The 21,793-nt window shown below is 41.8% G+C and overlaps 1 protein-coding gene across 1 annotated transcript in view; it reads right to left on the bottom strand.

Moving 5' to 3' along the window:
- Positions 1 to 6,322: 6,322 nt before the first annotated feature.
- Positions 6,323 to 21,793, bottom strand: part of DNAJC3 (DnaJ heat shock protein family (Hsp40) member C3) — a 33,043-nt gene continuing 17,572 nt past the window's right edge. The window contains exons 5-12 of the mRNA XM_054192158.1: positions 21,282 to 21,434; positions 19,790 to 19,971; positions 17,647 to 17,766; positions 15,308 to 15,413; positions 15,092 to 15,212; positions 9,875 to 10,007; positions 8,903 to 9,051; positions 6,323 to 6,564 (exon numbers count right to left, since the gene is read on the bottom strand). Of these exons, the coding sequence (XP_054048133.1) occupies positions 6,407 to 6,564; positions 8,903 to 9,051; positions 9,875 to 10,007; positions 15,092 to 15,212; positions 15,308 to 15,413; positions 17,647 to 17,766; positions 19,790 to 19,971; positions 21,282 to 21,434 (1,122 nt within the window). The 3' untranslated portion in view covers positions 6,323 to 6,406. The remainder of the gene's footprint in view (positions 6,565 to 8,902; positions 9,052 to 9,874; positions 10,008 to 15,091; positions 15,213 to 15,307; positions 15,414 to 17,646; positions 17,767 to 19,789; positions 19,972 to 21,281; positions 21,435 to 21,793) is intronic.

The following is a 21,793-nucleotide window of genomic DNA, read 5'->3' as shown; positions in this document are numbered from 1 at the left end:
CTGATCCCTGGGGGACCCCACCTGTGACAGGTTGCCAGTTTGAACAGGAGCTATTTACCACCACCCTCTGTGTGCAGCCTGACAGCCAGTTGCCCACCCACCCACCCACCACACAGACCACTTGCCTAGACCATAACACATCAGTTTATAAAGAAAGGATAGTGCTGTGGGAAACTGTATCAACAGCCTTGCAGAAATCCAGGTAGACAATGGCCACTGCTCAACCCACATAAACTAAGCAGGTTCCTTTGTTGGAAAAGGCAAACAAGGTTTGTCAAGCACGATTTGCCCTCAGTGAATCCATGCTGGCTTTCCCCAATCATGTGCTCCATTTGACTTGTAGTAGCCCGCAGGAGGATTTGTTCCATAACTTTCCCAGGGACTGAAGTAAGACTGCTGGGCCTGTGATTTCCCAGATCCTCCTTTAAGCCCTTCTTGTAGATAGGGAGGTGACATTAGCCGCCTTCCAGTCTTCTGGAACATCCCCCAATCTCCCTGACTTCTCAAAGATCATGGAGAGTGGCCTCGCAATCAAAATCGGGCAGCTAGCTCAACACTTTTGGGTGGATAGTGTCAGTGTCCATGAATTTGTAGGGGTCCAGATTCTGTAACAGTTCACGTACCAACTCTTCCTTCAGGGGCAGTGGGTCTGTGTTTGCATCAACCTGGATTTTTGCTCCCAAGGCTTCTGGCCCAGCAGTGCTGGTAAAGACAGCGGTGAAGGAAGTGTTGAGGGCCTCTGCCTTTTCAGCGTCGCTGGTGATTAATTCACCTCCCCCGTTTAACAGTGGGGCAATGTTTTTCCTTCTCTTTACACTTGTTTATGTACCTGAAGAACCCTTTCTTGTAGTTTTTGACATCTCTGGCCAATTTCAATTTGAGCTCAGCTTTTGCTTTTCTCGCTGCGCGTCTGCAGGCCCTGGCAGTGCCCTTGTAGTTCTCAGCGGGTATTTGTCCGCTTTTCCATCTCTGGAACTCTTCCTCTTTTGGAAGCTCGCAGTTAAGCCGAGGGGGGCTCTTGCTCCACCTGCTTCCCTTCCCTTTAAAGGGGATGGACCGTACAAGATAGAGGTGTAGATGGTAATAACATCATGTTTTCAAGCCTTTATTACCCTTACCATGAGCTATGCCATAGCGAGCATCTGCAGTTCTCTGAAGCACATTGGGTCCTGCAGTTACAACAGCAGGGAAATATGTTTTGCCCATAGAAAGACTCTTCACTTTTAGGAAGATGATGCAAGAGGTAACACCGCTCTAGCGTTCTGAAAACAGCCAGAACGTGGCAACGTTATAAGCCCTGATAAAGAGCTGCTCAGCTGGGACCCCACCTGCAGCTTCTCCCGTCTCTGTACGATGCGTGTTCCTCCCCTCCTTAGGTGGATGCTCTGCCTACAGCTACAGGCCTGAAGAAAAAAAAAAAAAAAAAAAAGAAAAAAAAGAAAAAAAAAAGCCACAAAACTAACCCCCCAGTCCTGCTGCAACTCCTTCCCCAGTCTTCACAGAGTTGAGCTTTCAAGAATCTCTCCTAGACTGTAACTGCACGTCTCACTGTTGTGCTTTTTTGAGGACAAGAAAGCCTGAAGCACTCATGCCTGACGGGTTTCCAAAGACAGACACTGGGAAACCACACTAAAGAATCTCATGGAAAACCTGGCCTCCTAAAGAAGTCCTTGCTTCCAGCCACCCCCCAACACATCTCCTCTCGCCTTCTGTCCTCTGTGTTCTCATTCACACCTTTGGCAGCTGCAAGCCGTGTAATTTTAAACTCAGACACCTTCGCTCTCACCAGCCGTGTGCGCCTCTGCGCCCTTCACCACTGCGTACGCACACAAGCCCCTGCGTATGATAAATTGCTTCCAACCAGGAACTCCTGAAGATTAAATTTCTAAAGGAGAGGTTAAGAGAATAACAAGTACCTCGTGATGACGGATAAGGAGCTGGCTTACTTATTCGCGCTGTCATTCCTGTGCGTGTACGCGCTCTGGCTGACTTCAGGCAGGACTGTTGCCTTTACAGGTGACGTGGGCATGACTTCGCTTCGTTCCTCCTGTTGCTGCACAGGGGTTATATTGGCGAGTAGACCGAGCCCTGGGTGGCACTTTCTTCAGTGAAGTCCCCGGTGGACTTCAAGCCCTGCTGGAGTACTGCGAGGGCATGGTCTGCTCCGAGGCCCATGGTGCAGGTTCTGCTCCAGCCTCCTACAGACTCCCAAGGCCTTTGCGGAGGAGCACTGCCTCTTGCTGCCTTCAGCTGGCATGGAAGTCTGGCTGGAGGAGCTGCTGAGTTGAGCTCCTGCAGGCTCAACAGCTTCTCACCCGCCTTCCAAGTTCCAGTACTTTTGCAACGTTTACTGGATTAAAAGTAATTAAAAGTCAGTGTACTGTCTTTAGAAGAGAGTTTTCAATCGCTGCCTAGAAATCACGCTCATCTTGCTCCTTCCACATGCTCTCGGCCACCCACCTTCTCACCCCGGAGCTGCCGTGGAGGCGATTCCTCCTCTCCCCTGGTGTCACCAGCAGGCAGGTGGCCAGAGGGCTTCCCGGGCCAGGCTGCTCTCCAGAAGGACGGGCTGCCGTTTCCTGCCAGGCACCGGACTGGGACAGTTTGTGAGACACTGTCCTCTGCCTCCCCTGCCAGAGGTCGCTGCCCTCTTGCATTTCCGCACGGCTCGAACTCCAGGCTGGGGAAAGAAGGGCAGACAAATACACAGGGGGTGCTTTCTTGTCATCATAAATATCTTTATTGTGAAAAATACCATAAAATAATTCCCACAGTTCTAGAAAAAACAAGTTCTTGCTTTTTAGATTTATGATTATTTTTTTTTTTTTTTATACAAAGACATTTTATAATTTGAAACATTTGATAAATCTCCGGCTAGCTTTACTCATCCTTCTTAAAACATAAAACCGCTACTTTGAGATTTGCTGAGGGGGGAAAAAAAAACCAAGTTGTTATTCTCCCGTTTATTTTTTTTTATTGTTTTATGGATAAAAGTGTGTATCACAGAGCAAACAAACAATACCTTACAATAAGGCACTTTTAAATACAACTAACCCGCTATGCTATACTGGCTGGTTTCCAGCAAAGCTCCTACAAATCACAGCCCTGAACAGAAGAATAATTCTTATTCCAAACGCTGGTCTGAAAACTGAAATGGTAACAAGCTTTTTTTTTTTAAAAAGAAATAAAGTTTAAGCTGACACATTTTCTACGTATGTTACAAGTTTGAGCTCTTAAAAGTTTATAATTCACTTTGAATCTGTTTTAATACTGATTTATTAATACATCAGTATTAAGCACGTATCCAGTAAAATACGCTTTCCCCCCACACACACACACTTCATTTTAAAAACAAGTTGAAAACTAGTTTTCTTAAAACTGAGAGTTCAACAGAGAAAGTTTGCATCTACATATAGGCCAATTATTGTAAGGACGCTTCATGCACATCTCAGGGTTTACAAAATACCAAGACATTTATTTCAATGCTCAGTTAATGAACATTATTGCACTACAGAACACCCACTAATAAATAGAAAAGCTAATTCAGCTTCCTTGTACATCGCCTGCGCCGTTAACACTCGGTGTGTTCCCAGCGCTTCATTTTCTAGAGTCACATCAGGAAAATGCGGGTCTGGAGATCCTTGAAAGGCAAATGCCTCCTTTTTAACACAACTTTGTCTTTCTGTATTTTCAGAAGTACCTCAGAGCTAAAAGCCAGTATCTGCTCCCTTAAAGACAGCGCTGGAGCCGTAACACTCTTGTAACCAGCAGCTGCTCAATATCAGAACACCGCTTTCTCCATTGTCATTTTTGGGGTTTTCAAGACACTGTCTTCCCCAGAAGGAATCTGTGAACAGCATTCACGCATTCATCATCTGCCGCCTTCTACTGACTACATTCAAGCCTTTTTTTTTTTCCTCCTTAGTACTTAAGGATTTTCCCATTCCTTGTCAAAATGAGCATATCCTTTTTGTTCCCGACTGCTTCCTGCGTGCAGCAGAGCTGGCCGCTGCCTTAGAGAGAGGAACAGGCACCGCTCTAATGTCACTGAATAATTGACTTAGGAGGGACTGTCTAATTCCTTCCCTAAAAGAAAAAAAAAAAATTAAAAACCAGGGAACAATCTTCTCACCTACAGCTTTCAAAAGAGAGAAGGGAGAGGGACGAGCAGGGGCCGCCCTTTACAAGAAGCTGTACCATTTCTCGCGCCCCCCCAGCGCGCAGGCACAGCTCTCTGCGGTGGCCGCTGCGGCTTCCCGGAACTGCGCAACACTCCTATGTACAAAATACGACGTATTGCTTACACCGGTCATTCAAGAGTAATTTAAAAACAGCCCCTTCTGTAGTGAACAAGGCAATATAAAAGTGTTTATACAGAGCAGCGGCTCCCACACACACACGCACAACAAGCGATCGCTGGGTCTGGCTCATCCAGCCCTTGGGGACAGAGGGGTGACGACAGCCGAGAGCGGCCGCTGTACATGAAAGCTCCCTATTTCCATCTTTTACTTACTGTGAGCAAAAAAACCACGCGCAGAGAGACCCGGCTGCATGGGCTGACAGCAGGGGGGTAACGGGGTATTTATTGTGCAGCAGGTTCCTACGTCTGAGCCCTCAGAGGTGCCAGGAGAACTGTGCTGGCCCGCAACGGCATCGACAGCATCCTGAGCATCTTCTACGGAGTTTAAAGAAAAAGCTTCCAGACAGGTGAAAAGCAGAAGTCAAACTTCTAGAAAAGTCATTCAATTTGGGAGATACCTGACAGCGGCGTTTAACAGGCTGCTGGGGCGTTTTTGTGCCATCAACTTGTTGGAAATCACCACACACACTCGTCAGCTTGAAGATAAATTTCTGCTGAACAAACATTGACCTTTAAATTGCTGTTGAAAAACATTCTGCAAAGCCACACGGCCTCACAATTCCATCTGTAAAGTACTTGAGGCAGGAGACAAAGGGTTACGCTTCAACAGCAACTCCCATTACAGCAATAAAACCCCCTCTTTCAGATTGAAGGCCTTGTTTGCTAATTTCATTTGTTTTACTGAGGCCGCTTGTGCTTTCAAGTTGCCACGAGCTCAAGCGAGAGAAGATTCCTATCAACTGATTATTGTTTTCCAGTTAAAATTCAATCAAGAAAAACGTTGGTGAACTGTAATTCTTGCATTTTAAGAAGATGGCTGCTGATGAAACTCATCAGTAATCGTGATATATTTGGTTACAGAACGAGAAGCCGATTCACTCCCAGCAGCTACAGCCAGGTAATACCTCACACCGCGTTCACACAGTCGGATCAATAACGCCAAATCCATTTTAGCTACATGCATATAGAAAAAAAAAACCCCAGACTTTTGGCTAATGGAAAAATCAGCCCCTCTTTTTTTTGCACACAGGCCGTTGTTTTTGCAGTACTGCGGCTGGTTACACAAGACGTAAGATTACTTCAAATAACTTCATGTAGTCGTAACTCACTGTTGCATCACCCAACAGAAATGAAGGTGTATTACGGGAGAAGGGAAGAGTTAATATAATGTTCCCGCAGCCCGCTCACCTCACAACTTGTACGGGTTCTGAGCTTACGTACACAGAAGTAACAAACCGCTGCATACTCGGGGAAACGTCACATTGAATTTTTTTTGCTCAAATCTCAAGCAGGTATTTTGTTAAAGTGCAAACTACTCAAAAGTGATACCTAAACATCCCAAATCACATTCGGAGAAGTCTTTCAAAAAACATCTTTTTTTTTTTTTACTTTCATATTTGACAATTACCAAGGAAATCATCCCGATTCATTTCGGGTTAATGAATAAAGTGAGCGGATATTTTCAAATACAATTAGTTACAAGCGATCTTCTTTGGGAGCGGTTGTGCAGACTCATTCCGTAGGCAGCCTCCTCACCCCACCTGTGGCACCGCCGGCAGGAATACAGCAGGTGGGCACTAGCGTTTCCTTTTAAGAATACTGAGAGATGGACAATGACTTAAAACAATTTGTTACCGTAGCGACTATTGTAACTACCCTCCCCACTTTTATTAGGCCCCGATTCCGAAAAATATTTACATGCATTTTTTAACCTTTAAGCATATACTTGAGTCCTAAGTTTAAGTGTTGTCCTAAGTAGCCTCTTACTGGGTTTTTTTTTTTCCATGGAAGTAAGCATGTCCTGCAGATCCACAGCAAACACGCGGGCAGTAACAAACCCCCCCAACCAGTTTGAGCTTGTCAAGTTCACCACAAAGCAAACTCTCCGAATACTAAAAGAAAGAAGGAGCTTTCTCCCAGGGCAGTAAGACTCTGGGTTAAGGACAACATTAGAAATTAAGATTTTTGGGTCTTGAACCGAGAGACTTTTTATTTTTCAACGAATTAAGTAAAAAACAGCAGCAGCCACCGGAAACAGTCTTGGCTCTAACTGAAGTGAAATTTGAATGTAAATGGTCCTCCTCCAGAACCAAAGGGGTTGAATCCTTGCCACGTGTTCCAGTTCCTGTGGAAAGGGTTGCCCCCGCCCTGCTGACTCTCCGCATCCAGTGGGTCCTCTCCCGCATCAAACTTCCGCCTCATTTCTGCAGGAAACAAAACCAAGGTGGAATCATGGCAGAGCAGTTAGGGCAGTAACACCAAGCACCCTTGATGATCAACAGCCAACTCAGACACACCACACACGCACCCCCCGCGGCCAGAGAGCTGCAGTTATCACTTGTACTGGCAGCATCTGCAGAACCCAGTCACTGAGGTTTTTCAAAGCTGTCCAGGATGCTGCCAGAGAAGAGACAAACTCTGTGAAAACACTGGATGAAAGACTTCAAACAAGGCGTTTAGTTTAAAACAAGGCACGACAGTCCAATAGGACAGACGTGAATTTCAACAGGGACAGGCCCGCTGTGCTTTGACCAACTGAGTCCCACAAATAATTGGGACATTTTGTCCTTGATGAGTTTATTTGCCCTATTCTCTCATAGCTGCGCTCACTTGGGATAGTCCAAGGACAGACCATGCTGTATCCTGCCAACTCTCCGCAACCAATAAATTCCAATATTGATCATTCAGCGAGAGCATGAAAGTCAGCATGCAGAGCCCCAGATTTTTTCGGTCTTTTCCACATACCACTCAGGCAGAGCGCTGCCTAGGGGACAGCGGTTTGGAGGCGGAAAGCACATTCTTTAAGTATCTTTGTTCAGCGAGGACAAAGTTGAATGCCTTCCCTGGGACCCACAGACGAGTCACAGGCTACACCACTACTCTGTTGTTCACACCCACACATCACTTTCAAGCAGCCTGCAAGCACCACAAGTTTTTTGATCACCCAGCACTTTTTCAGGACACCCATTTTACCAAGGCAGAGCTGGGAAGCAAAGGAGTGAGTTAGGGGGGAATCATGAGACTGGCTGGGGGAGGAATGTGGAAGAGGCCTGAAAGTACAGCAGAGCCCTATGATAAGCAGCTTGCAAATCAAAGCCCAGAGATTCAGAGGTCCACAGGCTTTATATTTTTTCGCTACGTGACCAACATCATCACTAGAGCCAGAAAATGAGCTGGAAAAAAAAAAAATCTTTGTATGAAAGGAGAGAATGCCACCGCAGTAAGAAGAGATTGAAGGCAATACAGGTGGCATTATAAAAGCCAAGACAGACCAGTGTTACTTTCCTTGCCCAGCTGGTTTGACAGGAATCTTAAACACCACATAAGAAACAGCATCAAGGAGAAAGCAGATGAACATCTCCTGGAGATGTTGACAGGGCAAACAGCATCTCAAACACTTCCAGTATATAAGTCTCCTAATTTGTGCTCAGAACTATGAGCCAAGATCACATTAACACGGAAGAAGGTTTTCTGACCAGAAGTGCTTGTAATGCAGTTCATCACTCTCGGAGCCCTCCTCCTCCCAAGAAAGTCCGAGCCCATCTGCCTAATTATCACTTAGACGATCCTGAACAGCTGAAGATAAAAGCAAGAGCCTCCGATGTCTATATTTACATCCTTTATGTGCTTCTCTTTCCAGTGACCATACAGGAACAGTTCAAAAGACAAGAACTTAACAGATGGCTGTGGTTGAGGGGTGGGTTTTTTGATTGTTTTGCTTTGTTTGGATTTTTTTTTTGGTTGGTCGCTTGTTTTTTTTTCAAGGAGGTAAGATAACCACACCACCTTGCTTTTTATTACATTTCTGAGACTAAAATGGTCCAACCTCTTCTGTTCATCTCTTGGCGAGACAGGCATCAAGTCTCCTAGTCACCACCCCACGGGGTCTCCCAGGAGAGTGACCGCATTCTTCACTTTTCTTCCCCTCCCCCAGAGCTGACCAGCAGAGAGGACCAGGTCTGGGCCTGACAGGGCTCCTCGCTCTGAGGGACTGGGCCATCCCCAGGAGTCTGGCCACAGACCAGTAGCGAGGGCATCCTCTCCCTCAGGCCAACAGGAATTCTCAGTCCCCTGCCGCCGGGGAAATGCTGTTTGCACACTGGATCTAGGCTTTGATACACACAATGAGGGCCAATTTTGAGGGCTTCTCTGGAGTTCCTCAGGTGCTGCTAATCTAAATGTAGTCTGCACTAGAACTTTAGGCAGAAGGAGACACCCACATCCTTAAATTAAGCATCTGCAGAGTTAATCCATCCTGAAAATCTCCGCAAGATGTTATCCTAAAAAGAGACCTTTGAAATAATAATTTTTATTTCACATTAAACAAGAGTCACTGAAACACAATAAATAAATTTCAGGTTTACATCTGACTTCCTGCACCAGATTGCATACAAGTTTTAGTGTATTGCTGCCTCAAGACAGATAAGGGCAGAAAGGGAAAAAGGGAAGCTGTAATGCTTGTCATGACTCACACTTGCTGCATTTTTACACTTCTGTAAAAGAGTAATTAAAAAGAAGTCACTGCATAAGAACAATCCTTACCTGGATCAGTGAGGACTTCTTTAGCAGCTGCTATATCAATGAATTTTTTCTCTGCTTTCTTCTTTTCTTCCTCACTCTGGAAGTTATCAGGGTGCCACTGAGATGCCAGCTTTCTGTAAGCTTTTATGATTTCTTGCTTTCGAGCATTTCTGAATGGATAAAATTATAGATAACTTAAAACTTTCTAACTGTTCACATGGCACACTAGTGAATCTACAGGTTTATTTTAAACACTGAGACAAGAATTACAGGCATCAGGAAAATTATGAGTTAGTTAACCTTCTGCAGGTGGCACTGAAGATTCTTCACACAAAAACCAGAGGAAACAAGCTGCAACTTTAAACAAAGATTACTCACTCTTTCCTTCACTACACATTTACTTTCTTTGGAAAGATGCTACTGCCAGCTGTTATGCAGAATACAGTTCCCAGTCTGAAGAATTTACAATCAGGTGAGTAACAAAAAGCACGAAGAGCAGAGACCAAATTAGTTCACGACTGGAAGGATGACCAATATTAGTTCAGAGCTGGACATCTGTTCGGTCCTCATCAGAAAGAGTTGTTAGTTTCTCAAGGCTAATGGCAGAAGTATTTTAGATACTTTTCAATTAGTCCTTTCAAACTCTTCCAATCTATCATACTATCTGCCACCATTTTATTTTTTGTTGCTTTCAGTAATTCTTTCCAGTCTTCATTTCTTCCCCAATTCATTCACCTGAATCTTGATCATCTATACTAAATTTCTTGCCAAGGGATTTATTTCCTTCCTTCCTAATGTTGGGTTTTTTTCATTCTTTCTAAAGGAAAGAAGGCTACTTAAAAACTGAACACTGCTAAACTAGTACAGTAGGAAAGCAAAGGCACCAAGATACAGGAACAAAAACTAACAGCAGAACAAATTCTAGTGATCAGCCCTAGATGTACTGTTTAATAACTAATTTTCATATCATTATCTCAACTATCATTATCTCACCTTTTTACTCCTAAGATTTTATAGTAATCCCTCTTCTGCGATTGCTTCAGCATCCTCTGGGCACGTTCCAGCCCCTCCCGAATCTGCTGGTCATTTTCACTATTGGCTTGAGCAGTCTCATAGTCTTTAATAGCTTTTATAAAAAAGCAAATAAAAAAAATTACACAAATATTTAAAAACTTCAATTTTAAGAACTCAACCACTCACCAAAAGTGAAGTTTTGCTATTACCACATATAAACAGTAAAACTTCTATTTCAACTTGCCATGGTTCTCCCCCACTCCCCACGATATTAGAAAACCTTAGAGGAGATTCATTTTCACATATGAATTTGGTGATTTTCTTTCCTTAGGTTCATGACACTTTTCGGAATGGAAGGAGATGGAAGGTTACTAGTGGCAGGTCAGAACACTCTAGATGTTACAAGGGTCTCATGGCTGAACATAATGAGCGTGTAGGACTGGGATGAAACAGAAATCAAGAAGCAAGTTTCAGCAACCAGTATTTGAAAAGCCCGCTGCACAATGCTAGTCCCACACTCCTGTTCAAGTGAAGGATGCATTATACAGGTATTTAAATTAATATCCCTTCTTCTCCCACAGTCTGCACTCCATCAACACAATAGAAAAACCTCTTCCTCTTTAATGACAGTAAAGATGGATTTCAGATTATCAGTAAGTCCATACTGTTAGTGAAAGACAAATATTCACATTTTATGCCTCTGCGTAATACGCAGACAGTTACATTTTACGTTTTTTTTTTGTCCAGAAGCATGCTGTCGTTTTTATTTCAGGAGTTGCATTTCTCTGGAATGAAAGCAAGAGGTGCTGTAACATATTCATACGCTTTTAAGAAAATCCAGTTCTACCCCCTTTTTTTTTTTAAAGTAAACTATATTATTATTGTAAGTGGCAACTGAATGCTTAAGACACCAAGTTTAAATATTCTTTGATATTCAGATTTATCAAGGGAAGCAACTGTTGAAGTCTTTAATGAAACTGCTCCTCTTTCACTGTTCTAATCCTCAAAGTCTCATTTGCAGATCCAAGTCTCCCAGGTTTCTCAAGTCAGACAAAGTACTTGCATCAGATTATTTCCAAGCAGATGCCATTTCTCAGCAGGTGTTACATTTGTTTTTCGCTGTTTCTGAGCAAGACAGCAGGAAGTGATAATGAATTTGTATTACCCAGACATCTGATACCACCGCAATCTTCTTCTGGCTATTGAAAAAAAATAATTCCAAAAAGTATTTCCAGTGCCCCAACAATTTCATATGCTATTACAAACAAAACGAAATTTCCATTCATTTTCACATCACTGGAAACTGTCATTTGCTGCCTGAATAAAGCATTTTGGCTTCTGCTGGTATTTTCAATAATTTGTCCAGTCATTAAAAAAACCCAACAAATGGCAGTATACACTAATGCATGTGCCAAATATATGCTGTCAAAACTGATAAAAACAATGAAAACGCAGGGATTTCATTATGCTGCTTTGCTGCTCCAATAATTTGAAGCGCCAGAGTACTTAATCTGCTTCATGTAATAACGGGAAGTCCCATCATAATGTCCTGCCAAATGCACATCAGATTGCTCAACTTCACTGAGCACCACACGCCACCTGCAGCACACACCACTGCTGGAAACCAAGCTGCTCAGGGGCCAAGTACTTGCAATGACAGTACTAGATTTCTCCTTTTTTAGAATTGATTCCCTTATTTAAAGGCTGCAAGTATGAAGCATATGGGAAGGTCTGTTTTTTTAGCCCAGCACACCTGATGGCAAGTACATTATGCCCTTTCTCTCAGTTGGAAAATCCTTCAATTTTGATGGTGGTCTCCAGTGGAGGAATCTTCCTCTTTCAGAGAGCTAATCTCTCTCCCCACCTGAGGGGTGAGGGTTAGATACAGGTGGAAGCAGGATGACACCTTCCTGTCCACAAGATGTTTGCTATGAAACCAGGAGATTTACGACTAATTCATGGTACACTGAGTGAGTTATTTAATCAGTTTTTCCTCAGTCCTATTTCTAAAAGCACTAATAACTCACAAACCAACACAAAATTCACTGCTGCTTCTTACCAGCCTGCTATTTCAGACATCCTTTTTTCCTGTCCCACGACATGAAAGGAACAGACGGTTTCCAGTATCACTTTTAATTTAAATACTGTAGCCAAATCTAACTCTCCTCCTTTTAATACAAGGGTCTTCACAATCTCTCAAATAGTAATCGCATCATATCTCTAAATACCTTAGCTGGCTCTCCCTGCCTCTTTAAAACTGAGTGACTAAGATGGGACTTTATTCCATATGCAGAATTAATTTCATATCAAACACAAGTAACTACAGACAACTTATGTCCATGCCAACTCTGTTAGAGGAATAAATGAATGGTTACGCGCTTGCTGAATTAGGGACTCTTTCCTCTACACAGCAGTAGGGTGGGGAGGGAAAAAAAAAGAAAAGAAGAGTGACATCTTGGCCAATTTTTAAACAGCAAGGTGGATTATTTTCTTTGGTAAAACTTGTGCTGTATACTTTAGACAGATTCCTGTACTGATGAGGTAAGCCCTGGTAAGGAGGAGGTAAGGAGTCATTATACATCTGTCTCTGCAGACAAGCCCTGGATCCCATGTGATTATATAGTAATTAAAACCATTTGATGGGAATCAGAACTCAGTTATACATACTGAAGTGCATCTTGAACATTCAACAATAATCGCCTTGCAGTTCTGAATTAAAAGTACTTTGAAGTTTCCTGTCTTTAAAAAGGAAAATAGGTGCCTCCAGCTTGACATTTTCTTGAGGGAAGAATGAGAATGAGTTTGCCCCTTCAAACACAAGACTGCAATTTTAATTGCTCTACTGTTCTCTACAGCAGAGAGGAATCAGCCATCATTTTACAGCAGTTAAAACTGAAGGACAAGTGAAGACACCTTCAGGCAGGCTAACATTAATGGGCTGTAATACTGTTTACGGAGGCTCTGCTGGAAGGCAGAGTGTAACTACAATCATCTCACTACTGTCAAGGGCAGCAGGAAAGCGGGGGATGTGTTAAAACAACAGGGACTTGGAGCATGGTTGTTCACTCAGAAACAGGCTGGACCAAGCCCAGCAGGCCCCAGCCCAGGAAATACGCTCTCCCAGACCCCAAGTGTATCCTCTCTGTGTTTCCATATATCCCATAACGGGGAGGCATTTCCTGCAACACAAACCAAGCTGGCTCTGTGCGTTTGTGCACGACCTTGTTACAAAACTTTTTTTTTCCCCCACCTCTAATTTGCAAAAGTTGCCAGATTCTCTCACCCTAGGGGTGACAGAAATAGATGAGGACTTAATGGAAGATAATGTTAGAAAGATCCAAATTGAGACTAATCCACTTCAACAAAACAAACAGATCAATTCTGTCCACTAGTAAAAAGCAAAAGATGCACCCAAGAGGACTCACGGCAAGGGGCCTGTTTGGCCTGCCCCTCCTCTAAGCTGAGGATTCACACACCTTGAGGGGAAAAAATAATCTTAAATTTCTTTGGGTTCTCCTTTTGCTGATATTCCTTCCTCTTAAATCAAAAACCTTTGTATAAGACGTAGCCGATGTAGATTTGTATTCTGTACCTTCAACTATTTTAGGGAAGTGCTTTTTGGTGGTTTTTTTGTTTGTTTTTTTTTTTTTAAATTCACTTGTAAATCTACTTTTCCCAACGCTGATTGAGCTTACTTCCACTGTACTTGACTACAGAAAAAGATGGGGAAATGCCCAAAGGGGGCCTCATCGCTGCAAAGTCTTCCTGAGCCTTACTTTTAGGTTGACAGAGTGGTTCTTAACAAAACATGGAAAGACATTACCCTAAGAAAAATAGAAAGACAATTTTTCCTCACGCTTTAGACCTCTTTTTTTTTTTAAGCAATCCCTTTGTATAAAGATCATCAGTTTTCCAAAGTGCGGTCACCTTCCACCCTTTTTCTTATAAGAAGGAAGAAGGCTTGCCAGCCTCAGCAAAGAGGGACTAGGACTGGGTCATTGGTCATTTCAGAGGTACAAAGTCTGCAGGGCTGATGAAGAGGACTGCCTGAAACCACACCAGTCCTCTTTATACCAAGTTTTGATTTGAGTCAAGGAGGCCTAAAAAAAAGAATAAAATAGGTATCTCATTTTTGAAGTGAGCTTCAGGAGGTGAGCAGTATCATCTCTCGGTGATTAATTTCTCAAAAAGACAAAAAAAAATCTGAGCGTGCTATTAATGAGAACAGCTGCCTTCATGAATGTTTAAATAGAAAAGTTTTTTTTGTTCAGTTGTAAAGCAGAAGATCCAGTATCAGAATAGAGAAAAGGAAAATTGTTCTATGAGTACTAAAATTAATGGAAGTAGTTTTCTACAGCAGATTTAAAGCCTACATGTGCTTTCCCTCATCACATTTGCCTGAAACAGCCCAATACTTCCAGAACTGCTGCATGACTGAGCACGGAGGTTGGAACAGACGGATTGTTCAAAGGTCCTTCTTAAGCCTGGTTTCTTGTGGAAGTGAGATTCACTATATTAAAATTTTAAGATTTTTTTTTTTATAGCACATTAGTACCTTAAAGAAGCTCGGTAACAACATAACGGTGTACTCAGAGACACCCATTACTCAGTCCCTACTTTCCGAGGCTGTGGATGGGACCATGTATGCATTTTATGGAAACCCCAGTATGAAAAATGCAGCCTCAGGAGTAGAATCAGTTTACTGCTCTTAACAGCACTACAGAGACCCATGGAGATGAAGCAATGGCTGTTAGCTTCCTCTGCCCTCCGCACATGCTAGGGGATAGAACAGTACTGTTTCATGCTGCCATCTAAAGACATTAAAATGGAGTTCTTAAAATGGATTTACATCCCTCTAACTAGAATTACCTTTTATCTCTAAATGCAATTGTCTGGCATTGCTGATTATATAAAGTGTGTTTAAGTACGTTGAGTAAGCTGTATGGTCTCATAAAACATCCTGAACATAGCTCACTGTTGTAAAGACAACTCCGCTGTAGATAAAACAAGAACATTCCACTTACACTCATCAAGACAAAATTACCAGCAGGTATTTTTGTAAATCTGCAACTACCAGTGCTGATTAGGGATAACAACATAGTGTAGAATCAAAGAGCATATTAAACATTTTTGAAACACTGACTGCATTTTAAACGCCCACAAAAAAGTATGCGTGCAAACTGCATACAACTGTACCTTCTTCATACAGGTCTTCCAGCAAATAAGCTTCTGCTCTGTCTTTCAGGGCATTCACATTGGTTGGTTCCAGTTGCAGAACTTCTGTACAAACTTTTACGGCTTCTGTAGCCTGCTGATTCTGGAGAGGAGAACGTAAAACAAAATTCATGTGGTGGCGGGGTTTTTTTTATTCGTTTTAAAGAAATTTACAGAGGGAGACAGAAGCAGAATTACCTTTGATAAACAGTGGCAGATCCTTTCCTTGGCACGAGTAGCATAAACTGGGACTTCTGGCTCAGTTTTCATTACAGAGTCGTATTTACTGATAGCATCTTCATATCTGTTTAAATCAAAGATAAGCATAATATCATGAAATGTAATAACAATTTCAGGGTGTTGTGAAAGCTGGTGAGGGGTTTAGAGCACAAGCCTTATGAGAAGCAGCTGAGGGAGCTGGGGTTGTTTAGTCTGGAGAAAAGGGAGGCTGAAGGGAGACCTTATCGCTCTCTACAACTACCTGGAAGGAGGGTGTAGAGAGGTGGGGGCTGGTCTCTTCTCCCAAGTAACAGGTGATAGGACAAGAGGAAATGGCCTCAAGTTGCACCAGGGGAGGATTAGATTGGATATTAGGAAAAATTTCTTCACCAGAAGGATTGTCAAGCATTGGAACAGGCTGCCCAGGGAAGTGGTTGAGTCACCATCCCTGGAGGTATTTAAAAGACGGGTAGACGTGGTGCTGAGGGACACGGTTAAGTGGTGGACTTGGCAGTGCTAGGTTAATGGTTGAACTTGATGATATTAAAGGTCTGTTCCAACCAAAATGATTTTATCATCTCTTTACAAAATTTTAAAATTCACAGACTTTGACACCCTTCTAGCAGTGTACCTTAACTTTTAATAGTCTCAAAGGTGTGATGTGAGACAACAGGATAAAGAAAGCTTTTAGCCATTTCGAGAATTACATCCCCGTTCCCTTTTCTGTGCTATGAAACAGAAAAGCAGTAACTATGCCTGTCAGGCTTTTGCAGAAGAGAACGACTACCACCCCTGAGTTTGCACAGACAACAGTCTCCAGACCTGCCTCCTGCCCAACGCACCACTCTGCACTTGGAAAAAAGCACCTCCCCCTCTGATATCCGAGATGGACCAAATCTGGAGTCTTGATGTAAGCACTGTACTATCTGCATTTCTTGGTACAGAAAATAAAAAAGTTCTTTATGCTAGCTTGAATCAAGCAGTTGTTTTCTCCCTTCCTTCTTCTCCGCAAGTCACATAGTAAAATGTGTTTTTGTTGTGAAGGTTTCAAAGATGCTGAAGTTCCATGATTTGAGCAGAAAAGGATTAGAACATTCACATAAAAATGCAAGCATTTGACTGAAGCCATGGGCTGCTACAAGCTAGGAGAAATTCAAGCTCTCAAGAGACTCCCAGAAAATGTGCTGATACTGTATTAAATAAAAGACTAAAGTGAAGAGTCCAAACGGACTGATGACTTAAATAAAACTGTCTTCAGTTGTGCTGATTCACACGCCTAACATATTTCACTTCAAAAAGCCACCTTGACAATGTTTAATCACTTCTTAGGGGCCCTTACAGTTGGATGTGGTGTGCTTGGGAACATGCAAAATTGAAATAATGCAAGAAGTAGAAGAATACAGAGGTATTGTCTATCATTTAACAGGCTGCATAAAAGAAGCTCAGTCAGATCCACTTTTGCTATCAAGGCACTGCAGAGTCACTAGATGTTTTTAGTTTTAAGATGTGGTCCTCTAATCACAGAATAGTTGAGGCTGGAAGGGACTTCTGGACATCATCTGGTCTAACTGCCCTGCTCAAGCAGGGACGCCTAGAGCAGGCTGCCCAGGACCATGTGCAGACAGATTTTGAATACCTCCAAAGAGGGGAGACTCCAAAATCTCCCTGGGTAACCTGTGCCAGTGGAAATGAGGGGGTGATGGGACACATTTCATTATGTTCAAATGGAATTTCCTGTTTAGGTTTGTGTCTGTTGCCACTGGGCACTACTGAAGGGAGCCTGGCTCCACCCTCTTTACATCCTCCCTTCAGGTATTTATGTACATTGATGAGATCACTCTGTGGCAAAGAGGGCTCAGGGGGAAAAGCCCCAGCTATCTCAGCCTTTCCTTACAGGACAGAGATGCTCCAGTCTCTCTGTCACCTTAGTGGCACTTTGCTGGACTTTCTCTCTCTGTAGCTTCATCTGTGTTGTACTGGGAAGCCCAGCACCCCAGGCATGGCCTCACCAGTGCTGAGTAATAATTGTGACAGCTGAAAATATTACCCCTATCTTGATCTTACTACCTGCTCCACAAATAAGTTAAGTACGCAAAAAGAAGACAGTGGCATCAGAAGGAATCAGAATAGGATTGTCACTACGTGAGTCAATATTTATTTTAATTGTAATTTGAGAGCTGTGCTCAGTCATCCACTTCAACTGACAGATGCAAAAGGCATCACTTAATCAAATCCTCAACCAGTAAGTGCCACAGTAGTGATTTTCCCCGCCCCCCCCCCCTTTTTTTTTTTCCTAAAATACAGCAGTGAACACTTACCTGCCTTCTCTGATGAATTCCTCTGCTGACTCGATCTGCTTATTGAGTTTCTTTACTTGCTTATAGAGAGAGAAGCACTGCTTATGGTCTTGGTCCAGTTTCAGACACTCCCGGACTTCACTTTTCACAGGGAGGTAGGGAGGAAAAAAAACAACCCAAAACAAACCCAAAACAGAAAGAAATCACCACACATTATGAAATTTCACTTAAGAGACAAAATGCAGCATCTATAAGCTGCCCAGAACAACAGTCGACTTCTTCACACAATCTCTCCATCCAAAAATGAATTCAAAGTGAGACAAAAAAGTCTTCCAGAACATACAGGGATATTTGTCTGGTTTTGGTTTTAATTGTTTTACCAAAGCGGCAGAGATTGAAGAGTGTTACATTAATAACTGACTAAACAGCAGAATAAAAATAGACCCTGGGAAATAAATTCAATTCAACAGTTATCAGATAAAACTGTAATTTTCTTGTATATTTAACTCAGCTATATTACAAAATACCTACGTTAAAGTATATTTTATACTGCACAAAACAGACATAGCTCAGCTAAGACTTAAACCTCCTCTTGACGGAATATCAGCCAAACCTGAGCCTTCCTTTTCACTGTGAAGACTTTTTAATCAGACTCTGATTACGGCAGATACCTCTTAAAATAGTCAAGTGTCTTTAAAAAAAAAACTCTTCAGAATATAACTATATGAAGGAATAAAAGTTTTGTGTCATTCAGAGTCATGCTAGTACAACCAAGTTATTTTCAGAAACAGATGACAAATCTTATTTTGTTCCTAAGCACAGACAACAATATCTATTACCTGAAAATCATTAGGCCTGTAAAGGTAAGAGGAAGAAACTAAGGAAGGACAAGATTAATCACCCAGTAAGTAAAAGAGCTATAGAACTCCTTCTTAGTGTATCTTACAATGAAAAAATGAATCAGAGAAGAATAAAGAGGCTTATATCTTCATTCTGATACCATTCTGTTCTTCTATAGCTCATAATTGTACTTAAACCCTTAAAATTTGGTTATTAACAGAGTGTCCATGTGTGGATTACAGTGAAAAAAATATCACCTATTCTTGAAATCACTAGGCTAAGTGACAGCCAGCTACCGGAAGTCACCACAGAAGTGACCTATGAGCTCCAGAAATTAAGTGTACTCTGGAAAGGAGATTCCTAAAGCAAACCAATTGGTTATTTGGTGTTTACTTTTACCCATCTATAAAATGAATTTTTGCAGTTATAATCACAAGCAGTTTCCATTCACCACCTTTTGTCGTACACTGCCAAGAAGCTTTTGTTGTACACTTAGGCTTTTTCAGTTTCCTTCACCTCTTACTGAAAAAATTCTGTGGCAAAAACCATATTAGAAGGAGTCTGGAGATGTGGGTAGTGCATCTGAGATGAAGAGCCACACAGAAACCTCTTGTATGCAAGAAGAAGGATATACCATCTTGTCCAGCCGAGCACAGAGTATGAAGTTAACGGTCTGGATTGGGTAAGGGCAGTTATCTGCAGGATTGACTAGGGATGTATGTGAGTGACATCTTAAACTTAACTGAATATGAATAAAAGGGTAGGATGTTATCCAAAATACTGGACACTACCTGCAAGAATGAAAGATTGACAGCTCTCAATCCCCAGCTCCTCATATTTGGATGCTCCTGTACTGTTTATTTATTCTTAAGCTTGTAACCTTTTGTTCCCACTCTTGAAAATAAAAATATAGCCCTAAGACTTAATGTATACATTTTTTGTTTGCATTGTAAACTCAATTTGAATGGAGGTTCAAGGTCAAAAAAAGGCTCCACCAAAGCAAGTTTAGAGAAACACTTTCTTCTAGGATGGAGAACTACAATAAAGACAGTAGATGTAAGCAACTCTGATGGACCTGCACTATGGCTTCTATTTAAGTAAACAAGATGCTAGGAACCATCGATGGTTCACCTTAAAAGACTAAACATGGCGTATTCACTGCCAGTTCTTAGCTTCTGGAAAGGAGCTTCCTTTATCAGATCCAGACCAGAGTTGCTACTCCATCCAAAAAACAGACAAACATAGATATTTCACCATTTATCATGACCTATATCATCCCATTTTCTGTCTCAATTATAATGATTACAGCAAACAGTAAGATTACCTGAGTGATAATTCATGGTCCCCCAGCTGATAATATATTCTGCTGATTTTATAGAAGGCTTCAGTGTTATCATTCTTTAATTTGGCAGCAGCTTTCAAGTCACTAATGGCTTTGCTTGGTTCCCCTTCCTTTATATAACACTCAGCTCGAAGTTCCCGTAGCTCTGCATCCCAAACACAAACCTTGAGAAATCAAAATTAAAGCTTGGTTTTGGTCCATAACACTTCACTTCTTTTCCTCCCCAACAAAAGAAAAATCCCATTTAATTTCACTTTGCCAACTGCAACAGCATAAGGTTCAAGCTGCATGCAGAGCGCATGAAATTAGCATCTCTGCTTCCTGGTGGATGCTGTGATGCACCTGCCCAAAGAGAAAACAACGGCCTGAAAAATCTGTAAATGATTCAATAAGCTCATGTGGGGAGATGAATTAAATCTACTGGCACTGCTTAAACTGGGACAGTCTGTTGAGCCTCCAGGGAAGGATATCAGTATCATAAATTATTATATCTTCCCAAAAGAATAGGGATAATGAACAGCAAGGACCAAGCTGTCAGTTGTCCTCTAGAAAGAAGCCTGTAGGTAAGATTCAGCTATGCAAGATTTGACCTTAGTATCTGGATTTTAAAGATATATGCAGAAGTAACAATGTGACAGTATGGCAAGAATAATTACTTTAAAGGAATTCTTATCATAATTCGTTTTAGGGGATTTATTCTGGGTCTTATCATTTGTTTGTAAACCATCATTTTAGAGAACAAGGCTTTTCTGCTTTTCCGTGTTCCCTCCCCATAAACTCCCACTTTGGCAGTTTCTTCACCAAAAGCTAAAATGCTGCAAATTTCAAATCAGCAGTGTTAATTTGTATGTGAAGAGTGTTAGTAGTTAACTATCTTTTAATACATATTTCTATATGACACATAAAATACCCACGTGACTGATTTATTTACCCTTATAGTATCAGGCTACCTATACTGATTAAGATCCAACAAATACAGATATCCAAGGAACAAGCTGAAAATCCAAATAGCTATATACATTAACTTTTGATTTTTTTTTTTTTGATCTTTTGTTACTTCATGTTCTCAAGACAAAAATTGCCTGCATATAGGCAATGAAAAATCTAGATTAAAAAACCTATACCTCCTATATTGGGCAAAACCTCATTGTTTTGAGAACAACTTTTTCCCCAGCTTCACCAAGAACACTGAACTGTGGAAAAATGTGAAAGTATAATCAAGAAAGTTATCTGTAACAGAAGTTTGGCTGAAGTTGTATTTTTAACCTGAACTACAAGCTATTATTTTTATTTTTTTGCAGCTAGCACTCAGCATTCTCCACTCTCCAACTTCATTACGGACTCATGGTGCTCAGCAAAACTGAGCCAATTACACCAAGTGTTTTCACATCACTGAAGAAGTTATTAAACAAAAATACACAGATGTCAGGAGCTCTTATTTCCCTTTCACAGTACCATTTTACTTAACACTTACTGCCAAGATTTCATCAAGAAGAGAAATAGCAGCTACGTAATCCTCTCGCTGGTAGGCAGATAATGCTTGTGAATGCAGGCGCTGTAGCTCATCAGATTTTGTCAGCTGAGTCTGGGCTTCTTTTTCCTCATTATTGCTAGGATTGGATTTGAGCTGCAAACATTAACAAGGAGAGACACTGAAATGCTTGTTCAAGGATCTCTTTTTGTCCCATTAATAATCATATCATGGAGAACTGACTAAAGCTGCAAATAAAGCAAAATTAGTTTTTAAATTCCACTGGAAGTGTTTCCAACTCCAAACTTCAGAAAAAAGACTTTTTAGCTTCAATACAAGTTGTCTAACATCAGAGAAAACTAATTCCTCCCCCCACTATGCCTGATCATTCACCGTCAGACACATCATACACAAGTTGTTGTTTCCCCCTCCGCTCCCCCCAATCCAACCAGTGCAGTCTTGGACCTCTGAATTGTAGCCTAGTTAATTCACCTCTCTGCAGACAGTTATTAAAC

Source organism: Rissa tridactyla, chromosome 1 (assembly GCF_028500815.1).
Source record: "Rissa tridactyla isolate bRisTri1 chromosome 1, bRisTri1.patW.cur.20221130, whole genome shotgun sequence".
NCBI lineage: Eukaryota > Metazoa > Chordata > Aves > Charadriiformes > Laridae > Rissa > Rissa tridactyla.
The sequence above is the reverse complement of the archived record's forward strand: the minus strand, read 5'-3'. Positions and strand labels throughout refer to the sequence as shown.